This window comes from Lygodium microphyllum, chromosome 1 (assembly GCF_053477565.2).
Source record: "Lygodium microphyllum isolate KBCC chromosome 1, Lygodium_microphyllum_v1.1.10, whole genome shotgun sequence".
Classification (NCBI taxonomy): domain Eukaryota; kingdom Viridiplantae; phylum Streptophyta; class Polypodiopsida; order Schizaeales; family Lygodiaceae; genus Lygodium; species Lygodium microphyllum.
Genome location: NC_141135.1, coordinates 81,919,336 through 81,937,160, shown reverse-complemented (window position 1 = coordinate 81,937,160; position 17,825 = coordinate 81,919,336). Strand labels below are relative to the sequence as shown.

Genomic DNA, 17,825 nt, shown 5'->3' with positions numbered 1-17,825 from the left:
CGGGTGGAAGGCTAGAAACAAGCGCCAAACTATAGATGACAGCAAGGGACAGCTGAGACTGCAATGTCCTCCGTGAAAGAGACATGGGCAGCAAGCTAAAAACACCTAAAACTTGCAAAAACGATATCTTGCTACAGCAGAAGAAGAAGAGAAGTGGATGCCGAACCCGCCACCGGTCTTTGCCGTCACTGGAGTGGAAGATCTTTGCCGCTATTTGAGCAGATCCAACTCTGATACTATGTCAAAAGATGACGTACCAAAGAGATAGTAGGGTTTGCGAGAAGGAACACGGAGTGAACTCAGCAAACATGGAAAAGAAAATAGAAGAGAGAAGAAACTCTAATGAATGGAATGATGAAGTTCTGAACCATGTAGTGAATGTGATACAAGGGAACAAGGGTGCCGTAGCACAAGGAAGATGATGAAGACAGCCACAAACCACGAACCACAATGTCCTCCTGAAGGTGTGTTAGGGTAGTGGAGAGGCTGGGGAGAAAAGGTGATGGACTGAATGAATCAGTCGAAAGGAATGAATGAGAGTGGCCTATAAATAGACACAATCAATCTAGGGTGGCGCCCCCTTATGGGGTTGCAAACCCTAAACACAAATCCTAAACGCAAAACGCAAACTACGAGTGAAGGGTGAAGGGCTTCTCAACACATGGGTAATCTACTACAATACAATATACAATGATAATGTCCCACCATAACACATACAACAATGTCCACCAGAGTAAAACCAAGGATACCCAAGCAATGGATACACAAACCATCACCAAGGTGCCTCAAAGAGAACCTGATGTCGATGTCAATTGTACCAACTCCTAAAAATAAAGAAAAATAAAAGCAGCTCTCAATGTCTGTCGACAATGTCACACAATAGCATACAATACCATCCTATCAAAAATGCCTCTAAATATATGTGACCATGGATTCCCCGCCTTTGGCTAGACTACCTAAGTATCCCCTCACGTGAGCTTAGATAAGGAGCCAATCTCACTCTCTGTCAAGTACCATGCCATCATGAATCTGGATGTCAATCCTAGCTCCAAGACTTGAATCTACCAGACTTCAATTGATGCATCAAGGGTGTCCCTCTCTAGAACCTATACACTGATATACCTATATAGATGAGGTTCACCTATCCCATCTCACCACCCTCTCACACCCCCTCTAGCACTACAGAGCCATGAGGAATGACTGTATCACCTCCACTAGAAAGCAGCAAAGGAAGAAGCAACCAAGCCCTTCCCTCAATCTAAAGACGAGGATCCCTTTCGCACCTTGGGCTTTACCTGGGCCGAAGGATTTGAATTGGAGTTTGAGGAAGAGGATGACTCAATAGAAAAGTTTAGATCCTCCTACTTCTTCTCTTTCTTCTTTCTTGAAGCCACTAACTCTTTACAGTCCTTCCACAAGTGTCCCTTCTTACTACAGTGATATTACTAGGCCTTCAACTTCTTCTTCCAGTCACCCCTCTCTAAAGCTACAATAGCCTTACCAAAACCTATATAATAAGATGGAAGCCTGCCCTATAGATGCAAAGATGCCTCATGCTTCAGCAACATGGAGGACATATGGATAAAGCTCACAAGTGTCAAGGATATTTGCATACTCAAAGTATTGGCCACTCCATCAAACTCCCAAGAAAGCTAGTAGAGTACCGTATCTAAGAAATGTGCCTCTGGAAGAGCAGACTACATTTGTCAAAGCTGGTCCTCAACCTATGTAACACGGAGAAAAAATGATTGAATAGTGCCCTTAGGCTCGAACTTCATTTGTTGGAGCTATCCATAAAGTGCCACTACACGCATGGTGGAAGGTGCCTCGTACATCTAAAGCTTCAACCAAATTTCTAGAGATGTCCTGTAGAAGATAATCGTCAATAGAACTTCTTTAGAAATATATCAGAGAAAAGCAAGATAGACACGTGCATCATTTGTATCCCATGTAAGCACAACTTCATCATGATTGTCCTCATCCAAATCATCTGATACTCTAAAAGGACACTGAGGACATGAAATAGCTCCACAAACAATGTAGCATAACCACTTCTTCACGAACTAGGCTTTCATAATAGCACTCCAAGTTGCATAGCCAAGGCCGTGTAACTTATCATCAATAGAAGTGCATAGAGAAGCCATCTAGAGAGGATAGGAAGAGAAGATAGAGGATAGAAGGTGGATAGGAAGAGAAGACAACCAAACCAACAGCAAAAACTGCACAAAATGAGAGTTCACACACAGTGAAAACCAAAATTTGATCAGAAGATGATGACGGACTGCTGCAAGAAGTGAAAAATACAGCCCAAAAGTGCTTGAAACAACAAAAATGACCTTTACACACAATCGTCCAACCAACAGCCAAGGTTAAAAAACCAAAACACAAGCTGGATGAAGTAAAAAATGTAGCAAACTGATGAAAACAGGGCAAAATGCTGATGCAGGCTGAAAACACAGATTCCTGTGGGGAAAGCACAGGCTGCAGTAAATGACAGACAGGCTGGAATCAATCAGCAGCAGCGATTACCTGATCTGAAGAGGTAAAACAGACCTGTAATCAGCAGAAAAACATCAACAAGAACATAGATCCTACAGTCTGATACCATGGTAGAAGTGGATGCATCAATGGAAGCATATATGAATGCTGAAATAGACTGCTGAACACAAGATAAAGAGAAAAGAAGAACACTGCAAAAGAAGAGAACTCAGAAGAATGCTCGGGAAATGGAATCCATGTACCAAGACATGAGACGGTTGTGTACAATAGTGAGTCACAGACTACCCAGATACTGGCATTGGCTCCTCTCTCCAAAAAGACCTCCGGGTGATCAATATAATGATTGAGGAGGAGCACAATATATAGGCAATAAATATGCCACGAATACCAATTGGTCGGCCAGCATTAAATACTAGCCGATTGGCATGAAATGCCACAAATAATGCACAATAAAATGCCTAAACTATCAATCATGTGCTCAGCCCAATCTGGCATGCACAAACTCACACATGAGCTGACATATCTTCTAACACTCAGATGTGACCTACTATTCTGGCCCAAGTATAAAGCATGTGCCTAATTGTCAATAGTTAGTTTAAAACCAGTAGTAGTCAACAAGTCACGCGCTATTCCTCTGGCCTATGCATGTGGGCAAACCATGCATGGCTTGGAGCATAGATGAATACTTATTCCCAATTCCTAGAATGCAATACAACCTACCTGTGATTCTTGTTTATGATGAGACACACATTCTATGTGGATGTTGTTACACAACAAAACCTATACTCCTCCATCTTTGGTTAAAGACCTACTCAGCAAATGATTATAACATAAGACAATAGCATATCATGGAGATATTATCATTTAACTCTAATATTTACATCATTACTAAGCAAGTGAAAAAGGATATGTTTACAATGAGCTATAGGCCATAAGCATGCCTCAGTGGAGATGAACTTGACCTTGGAATATCATGTGGAAAATCAAAGTGGAAGCGAGGATTGAAGTGTGCGTGAGAGAGAGAGAGAGAGAGAGAAGAGCTCACAAGTACAAGAACAAGTCTTGCTTATTCAGTTGCTCATGAAAGTACAATTTGGGTCACTCTCACTCACAAATTGATGTAGACCCATGGGATGCTTATATAGCCCCGGCTAGCTAGGGTTAGGGTTTCCCCTTCCCCTCAGGACCATTCACACTCAGCTACCCTTATCCCCTCCTGTATAAGGAGAGTTCGCATGCTTACATTCTCAACATATCACTAGGTAGATTCTCAAAAAGCCATGTCATACACAAACATGTAAAAATTGTGTACACACAAATTATATAGAAGGGCACTGCTGGGAACTTGAGTAATACATCTATATATAAGGAGGGCTTCCATTAGAAGGCTGATCAAATGGGGGCCCATGAGTTGAATGGCTACTCAATCTAATGATTTTTCTTGTTAAGTGGAGACGACAAAAGTACCTTTATCTAATGAGCAAAGATTTGACTATAGGCCTAAGAAAATGAAGCAAGAAAGATTTTGAAAAGCCAGTGCTTTGTGATATGTGCAAAGTGATTGACCCCAAAACAGCAGACTTACAGCCAAAGCTACTCATGCAAACCTGTAAGTCACCACGTTTTTCTGGAGAAGCTGCAATGAATATGTTGAACAGAAGAGGAAGAAAATTTCGCGAGAAAGCTGCAACAGCTGCCAGGTTTGCTTTTGCATTCTTTTCTGTGTAGAGTGCCTTTGCTCTATCTTCTGCAGCCTTATTCACACATGGACTTGGAGTAGGATCGTTCCCCCTTATTGTAGAGTTCCCAAGAATGCCACATATGGACTTGTTTTGTCTGATTAATGTCTAGAAAACACAAGAGACCAATATCAACAATAAACACCAGACTGTCTTTGAGAAGGTGCAAGCTAACTATTTGTAGTATTAGCAACTCTCACAATTGTGACTATTGTTTTAAACATTGACCTGTAAACCGTGGCAAATCACCCCTCTAAGCTCAGGCTCATTGGACAATGTGTCCGCAACTGGTTTTGCAATAAGGCCAAAGTTTTGGGCAGTGTCTGAAGGAAAATTGCAGAATGCTGGAAACAACGCCCAAAGAGACTGCACATATGACTCCATTTTCTTGGCTGATGTTAGCCGTCCTTCTGCAGTAAGCTATAAAGAAGGAGGAACGGTCACCCTTAATCCCACAACTTTCACACCAAAGCAATTACGGAATGAAAACATTGCAACATGACAATAACTTCACCTTGTTAGACTTTTCTTGCAGCTTGCAGATATGAGGGAGCAGCTTTTCAGCAAAATATTTCAATTTAGCTCCAACTATATTCTGCCGCAGTATCGGAACAAGCCATAGATTAGCACCAGATGGGTCATCACTTTCTATGTTCAAAGGGAGTAAAGTTAAAAATTTCTCTGGACCCATTGCAGCCACAGCAGCACCAATGGTTTTATGTAACTGCAAAAATAGAATCAAGGCAGGCATCAGGATCGGATGCAAAGAGAACCTCCACGTTATGAATGCCAGAGATTAGCTTGATAATCAACTCACTTGTCTACGACAACTCAAGTTCTCATCTGAAAGCCCTTCCAAATCAGCTAAAGATTTGATACAGTCCACCAGCAGCAGACATGAGCTTTCTCCTGAAACAAATCAGATGTATACAATCAGCTTCTCAAAAACTGAGGACGTTCAGCCGTGACTGGTTACGTAAAGAACAATTGACAGTCATTGATTGATACATGAAAACATAATAACTGGCTAGGATAGACACAGGCAACTTTTGCAAGTACTAGCTGGTAGGTGGGCCAGAAGTTATCTAACCCAATTTCTCAAACAAAGCAGCCACAACTTGTAAAGATACGTCCCAAGCACTGCTGTACTGATAGCCAAGCATGCTGGTGACAGTTACACAGATTCTCTCAATCACAGTCGGGCCAATCTTCCAGGGCTTTTGCTTTTCTCTTGACTGCAGAGAAGCCTTCCCTTGTTCAATGATGGTAGTGTCAACACAGTGCTCAATTAGGCTCTTGAGACAATCCGCTGCTGCATACACAGCTTCTTCTTGCTCAAATGCCAGCACTCCTGCAAAAAAAATCAAAAAGTATCATAGAGCTACTGCAAACTCATTATGGTACAACAGATGAACATGACCACAAAAAGACATGTTCCATACACAACTCTGCTTGCAGACAGCAGAAGTTACAGATCTTTCAATTCATACTACTGAGGACCCACAACATTCACTCAAGATCTGAAATCAGAAAAAGATAACTGAAATGTATGCTTATTTGTATGATTGATCTTCTATCAGAAAAAATGACCGTTTGCAGTTAACTGGACCATTTCAAGAAAAACCTGGATTAATAATTTAACTCTTCACACAATCGCTTTATATGTATGCAGTCCATCTCTAAGACAAAATGACAAGTCACTATGGTGAAGTCAACAAGCATGGCTCCAGCCTCCAACCTGAGGACCCAGAACATTTATTCAAAATCTGGAATCACAGATATATAACTGAAATGTGTGCTTAATTGTATGATTGATCTTCTATCAGAAAAAATGAGCATTTGCAGTTAACTGGAAGGAAAAAAAAAAACCTGGATTGATAATTAACTCTTCACACAATCTCTTTTTATGTATGCAGTCCATCTCTAAGACAAAATGACAAGTCACTGCTGAAGTCAAGCATTGCTCCAAAATGCAGCAAGTTGAAGAATATGTCAGAGTGCAGTGAATGCAGAAGCATATGGACAAGACTGAAAGACAGTGAACACGAGAGAAGAGGTAGAGAGAAAAGAGAGAGACAAACGTGGAAATCTGCAGCCAATGAATGCTGAAATGACAAGGGCAGATATACAAGGGGCTGTCAAAGTATCTCCTGGAGCCGGTCTCTCTGTTCAGGCTGCCTGTGGATCCTGTATAGGAGGAAAAACTGCAATAAAATAATGCAGGCGGCCAGCAAACTGGCCGACCTGATCAGAAAACTCCGGACTGCTTCAATATATAATAAAATAATCAGCGATAATATCCTGACTGCCACATGTCATAATCGCCTGTCTAACTCCAACCTGCCCGGGAAATGGTGACTCCATCTTGTGACTGCTGAGTGTGCCCAAATCTGACAGGAAAAATGTGTAACTCCACCCAAGAGAAGTGACTATAACAACTAAAGCTTGAGAATGCTAATCCAGGGGATGACTAATCTCTAAAGCGCCCTCTCAAATCTTGGACACAGCATAAGACTAAGGGATCTGGAGTGTTGTTGGAGAACAACCTGAGAAAATGCGTTCGTAGTAGATATGCCAAATTATCCTTGGTCTTGCAGTAACCCACATCAATAGTCCCATCCAAGATCTTCTCTTGAATGAAATGGTGCTGCATCTCAATGTGCTTCGACCTAGCATGAAACACAGGGTTCCGTGCCAAAGCAATGCAACTCTCATTGTTGCAATGAGGTGTCATAGAACCCATCTGTGGGCAGCCAAGCTCTCCTAGTAGCCTCCGAAGACACACTAACTCACATGTGGTAGAAAACACCGCTCTATACTCCACCTCTGTGGAAGAAAGGGCAACTATGGGCGGCTTCTTACTACTCCACAAGATAACACATGCACCCAAAGTAAAGTAATATCCTGTCGTTGACCTACGTTAGTCAACATCTTCGGCCCAATCTAAATCTATCCAGCCTATAAGAACCAAATCTAAATCCCAGTATCTGCTAGATAATGAATACCAAGATCTGGGGTTCCCCTTAGGAACCACAAAATCCTCATAGCAGCCTTCCAATGAACCACCTTGGATTCACTCATTTACTCTATGAATCTAGCCAACAAACCTACAAGAAAGCATAAATCAACTGGGGGTTAAAAAGCCATATCAAGGACCCAATTAGGCTACTAGTGAAGCTGCATAGGCCATAGCCTTCCAGTTCGGATCCATAAGAGTAGAAATGGCCTTACATCCCTCCATCTCAAATGTGGCCAAAGCTCCTGCACATACAAGAGATGAAAATCCCCCTCGAAGTCTGCCAAACATCATGACCTAAAAAGAAACGGAAATGGCCAATATCCGTCATCTCGAACACCTCATGTAGTGCCTTCTTTGTCTACAAGACCTTCCAGGTGTGCACCGTGGTCACCTGTCTAGATAAGATTATCCACATAAAGCACGAACAATGCCTGCCCTCCAGTTGAGGTGTGGACATACAACTGGAGATCAAAAGAGAAACGCCGAAACTTCCCATGGAGAAACATGTCTATCTTCTCATCCCAAGCACATGGAGCCTGTTTGAGGCCATAAAGGGCCTTTTTTGACACATACACCTATCTATCTAATGAGAAAAAGTCAAGAGGCTACTCAACATAGATCTCCTCCTTCAAATCACCACTAAGAAAGACACTTCACATCAAGCTAATAAACGGACCATCTCCTATGGCTAGCGAGGGTAAGAACGGCACTGACAATAGCTATCCGAGCTCTAGGTACTAAGGTGTTATCGAAATCCACCCCTAGCTGCTATGTGAAGCCCTTTGTGACGAGCCACACCTTGTGCTTATCCAAAGTGCTATCACTATGGTATTTGGTCTTAAAGACCCATTTAACCTAATTACCTTCCTACAAATGGGCCTAGACACAATATCCCAAGTGCCATTCTCCTCAATAGCATCCAACTCCTACTCCATAGCCTTCTTCCAATGTTGTGACTGCAAAGCCTCCTCCACGGAGGTGGGCTTCCTATCCTAAATGTCACGGGTCATCAAATAGTAGTTAGTACAAACAAGTTCGATGACATATGCATGGTTCCTCTGACAGCACAACAGGGCATCCTACGGCTGGCCCTCCTCAGGGACTCCCTTAATCCTTGAATCACAAAGTGTATCACAAGCCCAACACAAAGCAAGCCAATACTCCTTTCACTGCTTTGCCTTTGCTGAAGTGTATGGAATATCCACCAAAGCCAACTCAACAGTTAAATTTGGTGGTGAAGCAATCACCTCCTTCACTAAGGGCGAAAGCCGCAATAGACAAAGGCTCCGAAGTCACTAAAACAGATACCCACCTATCACTTGGATCTCCCAGAACGGGATGCTCAATATCCCCCTTTGCACCTGAAAACTCCACGAACCCAACATCTCAACTCGTGAACACCTCCCGAGAAGCGGGATCATAAAGCCTGTATCCTTAATACTGCAAGTTGTACCCCACGAACACCTATTGAAAGCCAGCTCAAACTTGCCCCTCTTCTTCTTCAGGATGTTAACATAGGCATCACACCCAAATACCCTAAAATGAGAGACATCCAACTTTTGTCCAAAGTAAGCCTCACAAGAGGTTATACCAACCATGGCCAAGGTAGGGTATCAATTAAGGATGTGGACTACAGTGGCCACTACTTTGACCCATAGACACTAGGTGTCTACCAATCCTCCATCATAGTCTATGCCATCTCAATCACATTGCAAGTCTTTGTTAGAACGTAGGGACTTGAGTTTCCTACCACACATATTCTCTTCAAAGATCAACCAATCCTTAAAATGTGAGAATGCTTTAGACTTCAATGCCAAGAAATACGCCCACATTATCTTGCTAAAATCATCAACAATCAACATAAAATAGAAACTCCCCTTAAGGGGACTCCATCCTCATGGTGCCAATGCAACCAGTGACTCATTGTTCTACGCAACTATCTTGTGTTTGGTATATGGATTTCATTTCTCCCATATATCTCTGAGTTTCCTTTGCAGTGTTCTTGTGTTTTCTCTTTCCTTTCTCTTTTATCTTGTGTTCAACAGCTTATTTCAACATTCTTTCATGCTTCCATTGTTGCTTCTACTTCTAACATGGCATCAGATTACTACACTTGCTATTGTTTTCTATTGCTGTAATTTTCCCCTTGTTGTTGTGCTTGATCAGATTTTTTCCTTTTGCAGCTGTTATTTTGTGATCATCTTGTCTTACACTGTGTGTGAACTCCCATCAGTGCACTTTGTGCTATGCTTTGGCTATATTCTCTCTCCTCTTCTTTCCTTTTTTTTTTCTATTCTCTCGAGACACTCTCCTTGCTTCTACTAATGACAAACTTCACGGCCCTAATTAGCTAGCATGGAGTGTTGTTATGAAAGTATGGTTTGTGCAAAAGCAATTATGGTACATTGTTTCTAGAGCTCTTCAGCATCTTGAGCATCCCACTCCTCTTCCAGCTGATTTCAACAAGGACAACTATGAAGAAGTTGTGCTCACATGGGATAAATCATAACAACGATGCCCGTGCATATTCTACTCTTCTTTGTTGTATCTCTAAAGAAGTTCTTCTAAAGGTCACCTCCTGCCAGGACCTCTTTTGCAATATGGGCAAAGCTCCAAATGTTACACAAGGCTTCCTCGACCATACATGCAATTACTCTTTATAGACAACTCCAGTAAACGAAGCTTGAGCCAAAGGATACTATTCAATCATTCTTTCTTTGTGTTACACACATCCAAGATCAACTTTGACACATGTAATCCACTCTTCCAAAGGCTCATCTTGGGATTGTGCTCTACAAGCTCCCTCCAAAATTTCATGGAGTGGCCAACGCTTTGCAGGCCCAAGCGTCATCAATGCTAGTGAGCTTTACCCATACATCCTTAATGTTACTTAAGCATGAGGCATCTTTACGATTGCAAGGACTGCTTCCATTCCAATATGGTGGCTCCAGTGAGGCCTTTACAGCTTTACAGAGGGGTTACAAGAAGAAGTCAAACACCTAGTGCTATCCTTGTGGTAAGAAGGGCCATTTGCACAAGGATTGCAAACAATTAGTGACGTTAAGAAAGGAGGAGAAGCAACAACAAGATACAAACTCCTCCGCCAAGTCATCCACCTTCTCCAACTCTGACTTGAATCCTCCAACCCAGGCCAAGGCCAACACGCAAAAAGAATCATCTTCTTCAAATTGAGGAAAGGGCTTGGTAGCCCCTTCTTTCTAATGCAAGTGATGCGATCATCCTTCACAAGTCACCAATGCTAGAGAGGAAGAGTGAGAGGGTAGTGAGATCGAACAGGTGAGCCTTGTCTGTACAAGTATATAGGTGCACAGGTTCCAAAGAGGACTTCCCTAATGCATCAACCCAAGTCTAGCAAGCTGTAAAATCCTAGAGCTAGGATTGACTTTTAGGTTTACGTTGGGGCCTGGGTTATTACTTGACAAAGAATGAGATTGGCTCCTAGTCCGAGCGCACAAGGGGGCACTTAGGCAGTATTGGCTAGAGGCGGGGAAACCATGTTCACATATGCTCAAAGGCATTTTTTATAAGATGATAATATATGCTACTACGAGGCATTGATGGGACAGACACAAAGAGGTGCTATGATTCTTCTCTATTTTTCAAGAGCTCATAAAATCAACATTGACATCAGGTTCTCTCTGTCAAAAGTCGATGCGATGATGGAAGCATGGAAATTTGTTGTAATAGACTACTAAAAACAAGAGACAAAGGAAAGAGAAACACTACACAAAGAACTCTGAAGCAAAGAGATGCTCGAAAAATGGAATCCACATACCAAGATATGAGACACTATACATCCAACACGAGTCATTGGCTATGAAGGCACTGGCATCATCTCCCTCTCCAGCCATAAATGATGTCAAGTCAGCTAGATGCAAATGCTCGTCAGCCAACCATCAATAAATGCCCTAAACACCATCAAAATGACAAACACAAGACACCTAAAACATCTAGAATGTGCCCAACCCTCTCTAACATACATAGACTCACACATGAACTGACATATCTGCTAACACTCTCCAAGGCATCTTGGTGGCGACTTGATCATCCATTGCTTGGGTATCCATGGTCCTATTCTAATAGTCTTTGTTATATGGACCATGATGAGTCGTTATCTTTGTATCATTGTATTATATTAGATCACCCATGATTTGAGAGAAAGTATTAGCTATCTAGTCAACTCATGGCACGTGAGAGTCTAGGCTATGCCTAATATTGCTAAGGTATTTAGGCATTTTTTAGTGGTCATTATGATGACTATTTTGGCATTTTGTAATGGCTAACCGCCATTAAAAGTTGGCCGATGTGATGTCATTTATAGCATTCTTTTGGCTTGTTTATTTAGGTTCCTCCACACTCATTCATTCATCACTTGCAAATCCAATGCATGCCCTATGGAGAGACAGAGTCAATGCCAATGCCCATGCATCCAGTGACTCACTGTTATATGCGACTATCTCATGTTTGGTATATGGATTCCATTTCTCAAACACATCTCTGAGTTCTCCTTTGTGGTGTTCTTGTGTTTTCTCTTTCCTCTCTCTTTTGTGTTATGTTCAACAATTTATTTCAACGTTCTTTTATGCTTCCATTGCTACATCCACTTCTGACACAAGTAGCTCCAAGGGCTCAACTTCAACTTGTTAGGAGGACTACCTCTTTCTCATCGTACTTTCAAGGTTTGGTTTGTCATTTGTGCATTACTTCATCAACTTTCCCTTGCATTTGTCAGAAGTGGAGCAGCGGTGGAAGCATAAACATGTGCTGAAATAAACTGCTGAAACACAAGACAAAAAGAGAAAAGAAAAGAACACGATACAGATGAGAACTCAAATGTATGCACGGGAAATGGAATCCATATATCTGAACACGAGACAGTCGCATACAACAGTAAGTCACTGGCTGCGTGGGCACTGGCACTGGCTCCTCTCTCCACAGAGTCTGCAGATGGTGAAATGAAGTGACTGACTGAGGAGGAGCCACGGAGTATAAATAGGCTGAAAAAGTGGGGAGCAATAATGCTGGTCGGACAGCATTAATGCTGGCCGATTGGTGCATAAAATGCTCCACTCGCATAAAATGCCACACCAGAAAAATACCTAAAATACCTAATAAAAATGCCCAGCCCAGATCAAGCTCAGACTCACACATGAGCTGACAAATACTTTGCTAACACCCTCTCTCAGATCATGAGTGATCTGATACAATACAATAGTACAATGAAAAGGGATCAAAAACTATACAACATAGAACCACCAAGTAGAACCATGGATACCCAAGCAGTGGGTGATCAAGCCACCACCAAGGTGTCTCGGAGAGAACCTGATGTCGATGTCGATCGTACCAAACATCTGAAAATAGAGAAGATCATAGCATGTCTCTGTGTCCATCACCAATGTCTCGCAGTAGGATACAAGACCAGCCTGTCAAAAATGCCTCTGAACATAGGTGACCATGGAGTCCCTGCCTTTGGCCAGACCGCCAAAGTGTCCCCTCATGTGAGCTCCAGACGAAAGCCTCCCGCTCTCTGTCAGATAACCAGCTCAGCATGAACCTGGATGTCAATCCCAACTCCAGGATTTGATTCCACCAGACTGAAGTCGATGCGTCAGGGACGTCCCTCTCGGGAACCTGTGCACCTGTATAAAAATATAGATGAGGCGCGGCTGCCCCATCTGAACACCCGCTCACACTCCCTCTCTGGCACAAGAGAGTCGTGAGGGATTACCTCATCACCACTACTAGAAAGCAGCCAAGGAAGGGGCCACCAAGCCCTTCCCGCGATCCGAAGAAGAGGATCCCTTCCGCGCCTTGGACTTCACCTTGGTCGGAGGATCGGAGTCGGAGTCTGATGAAGGAGAGGACTCATCGGTAGAGTCAGCATCCCGCTTCGTCTTCTGCTCCTTCCTGGAAGCCGCTAACTTCTTGCAGTCCTTCCGCAAATGTCCCTTCTTGCCACAGTGGTAACACTGGGCCTTCGACTTCGTCTTCCCGTTACCCCTCTCTGAAGCTACATAAGCCTCACCTCCATAATGTGCCGGAAGCCGCCCCTGTAATCTCAAGGATGCCTCATGCTCAAGAAGCATCGAGGTCATATGTGTAAAACTGACAGGAGTCGATGATGTCTGCACCCGCAAAGCATTGGCCACTCCATCAAACTCCGGGGGGAGCTTGTAGAGGACCGTCCCGACAAGACGCACCTCGGGAAGAGCAGATTGCATGTGCCGAAGCTGGTCCTGTACCTGCGTAACACAAAGAAGAAAAGACTGAATAGTATCTTTCGGCTCAAACTTCATCTGCTGGAGCTGGCCATAAAGTGTGACGGCCCGCATGGTGGAAGGTGCCTCGTACATCTGCTGCAACTTCTGCCATACTTCAGGAGATGTCCTACAGGAGGTGACCGCCGGTAAAACCGCTTTAGAAATACACCGAAGCAACGCCGAGTAAGCACGGGCATCGTCCGAGTCCCATGTGAGCACCGCTTCCTCATGGTTGTCCTCATCAAAATCTTCAGGAAGAGAAGAAGGACGGAGAGGTCGAGCAATAGCTCCACAGACGATGTACCATAACCGCTTCTGCACAAACCAAGCTTTCATGACAGCACTCCATGTGAGATAATCAGGTCCATGTAACTTATCATCAGTGGAAGTGCACGGAGGAGCCATATGGAGAGGATAAGAAGAGAAGTAGAGAAGAGATGAAATTTAGGGAGGAAACACAGCCAAAACACAAGCACAGACTACAAAAAAAGAGAGTTCACATGCAATATAACCCAAAATCTGATCAATAGAAGACAAAATCTGCTGCAGAAAGTCAAAAAATCAGTCAAAAAACTGCCAAAAACAGAGAAAACGGCCTGAAGTAACAATCACCCAGCCACGAGAGACGCTGAATCAGCAAAACGCAGACTGTAAACTGGAGAAAAGCAGGTAGAAAATTGCCGCCAGCAGCTGCTGATGAAAAACGCAGGCAGCAGAGGGTACATAGGCAACAGGCGATGGCAAAATTGCAAAAAACGCAGGCTGAAAACAGCCCCAAAACAGGTCGCCTGGCTGCGACAGCAGTCGTCTGATCAGCAGGGGTACAAACCAGTCCTGAAATCAGCAAGAAAACACAGCAGAAACACAAATCCTGAAAACTGATACCATGTCAGAAGTGGAGCAGCGGTGGAAGCATAAACATGTGCTGAAATAAACTGCTGAAACCCAAGACAAAAAGAGAAAAGAAAAGAACACGATACAGATGAGAACTCAGATGTATGCACGGGAAATGGAATCCATATATCTGAACACGAGACAGTCGCATACAACAGTGAGTCACTGGCTGCGTGGGCACTGGCACTGGCTCCTCTCTCCACAGAGTCTGCAGATGGTGAAATGAAGTGACTGACTGAGGAGGAGCCACGGAGTATAAATAAGCTGAAAAAGTGGGGAGCAATAATGCTGGTCGGACAGTATTAATGCTGGCCGACTGGTGCATAAAATGCTCCACTGGCATAAAATGCCACACCAGAAAAATACCTAAAATACCTAATAAAAATGCCCAGCCCAGATCAAGCTCAGACTCACACATGAGCTGACAAATACTCTGCTAACAGCATTTACACATGGATGATTCATCCCCATTGTAAAAGGACACCGATTACATAAGACCCCAACGAGAGCATCACTTGAGTGGACCTTGTTGCATGATCATGTGTATACTTGCATACTTCCTTTGCATATGCATTGTGTTTATATTTTATGCACTTGAAAGTGGAGCACTTGTATTTATGAGTCCCTTTCAAGTGAAACACCATACATCGTATCGCATGCTTTACCCTTTTACTCCATTGAGTGGATATTCCAAGCAATACCCATTGAGCTCAAATTGTCACTACTGGATTGCCACCACTCTCCTCATTGCATACCTCATAATAGACACCCATGCAAATGGTTGGGTAGGTTTTCTATTGATAGGCCTATGAGTTAACTATACCTTCCCTCCCCCCTCCTTTTTTTTTTAATCACTAAAGAAAATATGGGGATAAAATATTTCCCTTCCCCCAAGAAAATGAAAAAGAAAAACCCACAAAAAATAAAAAACTTGGGCTCCCAAGGGAAGATAGCCCTTGCCTCTATAGTCTTGGTAGATTCTAACTTCTTGGGCAGCCAACATGCACCCATTAACCAATGCCCTAGCTACTTTGGGGTGTGACCTCTTAGGGAAGACGAGTCACCTCTATAGCCTTGGTAAGCCATTGGGCAACCAACATATTTCGGGTCGAGAGGGAGTGATAAGCTGCAAAAGGTTAACTAGCTTTAATTCCCTTTTTCAACTCATTAAAGCATCCCCAAACTCGAATATTAAACGTCCCAAAAGTGTTCAATCACCCAAATTAAATGTCCCAAAAATGTCCAAGCGCTACCTAAGATTGCTCGAGCACCACCCAAGATGGTTGGTTCACTCATGTGTCTATAAATAAGATCTATCCAGCCACTCTACACATCCCCACATCCATAAGCTGCACCCTCACCCTTGCTTTCCACCTGCTGCGGCCTGCTACACCTACTGCCAAACCTGCTGCCGCCCCCAAATCAGCTATGTTTGCTGACCTGCTGCAGTACAGCTGCCGCCCGGCTGCCTTCTCCTTGCTGCTTGTGACCCATTTGAAGCTGTTTGCCCAGGATTTCCAGCTTCCTAACAGCTGCGATTTGCTGTTGTTCTGACCGACCTGGCTAACAACATCATTAGGATAATCTACTGTCTGTGTTTCTCTTGTTCATGCCGTTGCCCACTTTCCAAATCATCCAATGATTTCTCCTCTAGAGGCTGCATTGGCTGCTGCCCACATCTCTGAGACTGACTTGCTGAAGCTGCAGTTTCTTCTCCGCTAGGTGCGGTGGCATCCTCCAATGTCCAAGATTTGGTGGTATGCTGCTTCGGGATCATCTAGAGGCCATCTCCATCGAGATTTGACTCCCTCTGCTCAGCCTGACGCTCCTGGAGAGAGAATGGTTTGAGTTTTCTTCACTGTTTGGACATATATTATTCTATTCAATTTATTGAGTTATCCCTTCACTTTACCCTTTGTGTTTTGAGTTTCTCTTTGAGTTCAGTTTTTTTAGTTGAGTTCATACAAGCTTTGTGTTTTCTTTGCAAACCCCAAGGTATTCTCCTCATAGTCATTATGACATTTCATTTTGCTATACGTGTAGAGCAAATTCACTAAACAGCCAGACTGTAAGGAACAAAACAATGGTAAAAGCTAAGTTTGATTAGATCTTGCAAGCATCCACAACATGCAGGCACCTTGGCCAAAGGAAGCTCATGGTATGAGATGGAGAGGCTTGTCACAAGTATGTTTTGTTTGTACAAGTAAGGATCAGAATTTTTGTGAGGTTTTTATTGATGGCAATTATGCTAAGGCAAAAAAGTGCATATCTAAATGCATCTGAAATGTATTATCATGTGACATACAAGATTATTTATGTGGATCAAAGAGGAGGTAGAGTTAGCAATGCACTTTGCATCATTATATTGCAATGCAAGTGCTTTAACAATGACAGGGCCCTTCCACAAATAGAAACAAGAAATAGTGCAGCCATTAGATATTGGAATTTTCTTGACAGTTTCAAACCGGCTCAGAACTAAGACCAAATCCAACTCTTAACAGATGCCCTGGTCACAACCAGTGGCCTACAGTGAACCCATATAAATAATAAGTCTTCTTTAAATTACATGTTAAGACCAAGCAGTGAGATCATGTTTTTAGCCAGGTTTCAAAGCACTCACGAAGCAGTAGTGACCACCTTAATGCAATTTCATACATACCATTTACGGCATCCAATAATCATTACTTTCTCACTCATACCACAGGCCTGGGGATGCAAGTCTGAAATCATAACCTAAAATACAGCATATTGTTTCACATGATGTAAGGCGAGCTTAAATACCAGCCAGACACTGAAATGCTGATGGAAGTTTGGCAGCACTTGACTGGGAATCAATGGTGTGCAGTCTTTCCATCCCTGATGTTAGCACACGAGCTGCAACCATGCTTTCATCTCCAGCCTTTTTTTCATCAGTAATCATTCCAGCAAGTTTCCCCACAAAGTCACTTAGAGCAATAGCGGGAACATCTGCAGCAGAATTTGCACAAAGTGGTTGCATTGTGTTTAATATCTGCCTGGTTAAGAAAGGTTGTCGAAGCTCAAGAAGTTTACTAAAGTTGGATAGCAGTTTCGAAATAGATCTTCCAGTCAACAAAGGTAATATCAGCTTCATGGCATTAAGTAAATAGAGGATCTGAAGAGCTTCTGCAGTCCCTGGTTTTCCTGAATTCCCTGAAGAACGATCCCCAGAATTTGCTTCTTTTTTCTGATTGACTGTCAATAAAGACTTCTCAAACAGAGTCACAACAATATCACTTGCTGTGGCTAGCAATGGTAAACCTTGGAATCCATGAAGAACTTCAGCAACACATTCATGAGCTCGCTTCCGAACCTGTAATCACAAACCAAATTCTCATAAATGACCAGGCAACAATTTCCTAACTAGAAGAAGGA

General features: G+C 43.0%; 1 protein-coding gene across 1 annotated transcript in view; it reads right to left on the bottom strand.

The window, feature by feature from the left end:
- Positions 1-17,825, bottom strand: part of LOC148041316 (uncharacterized) — a 37,536-nt gene that overhangs the window by 16,933 nt on the left and 2,778 nt on the right. The window contains exons 2-7 of the mRNA XM_087678901.1: positions 17,214-17,763; positions 5,329-5,589; positions 5,056-5,147; positions 4,753-4,962; positions 4,467-4,658; positions 4,107-4,346 (exon numbers count right to left, since the gene is read on the bottom strand). Of these exons, the coding sequence (XP_087535027.1) occupies positions 4,107-4,346; positions 4,467-4,658; positions 4,753-4,962; positions 5,056-5,147; positions 5,329-5,589; positions 17,214-17,763 (1,545 nt within the window). The remainder of the gene's footprint in view (positions 1-4,106; positions 4,347-4,466; positions 4,659-4,752; positions 4,963-5,055; positions 5,148-5,328; positions 5,590-17,213; positions 17,764-17,825) is intronic.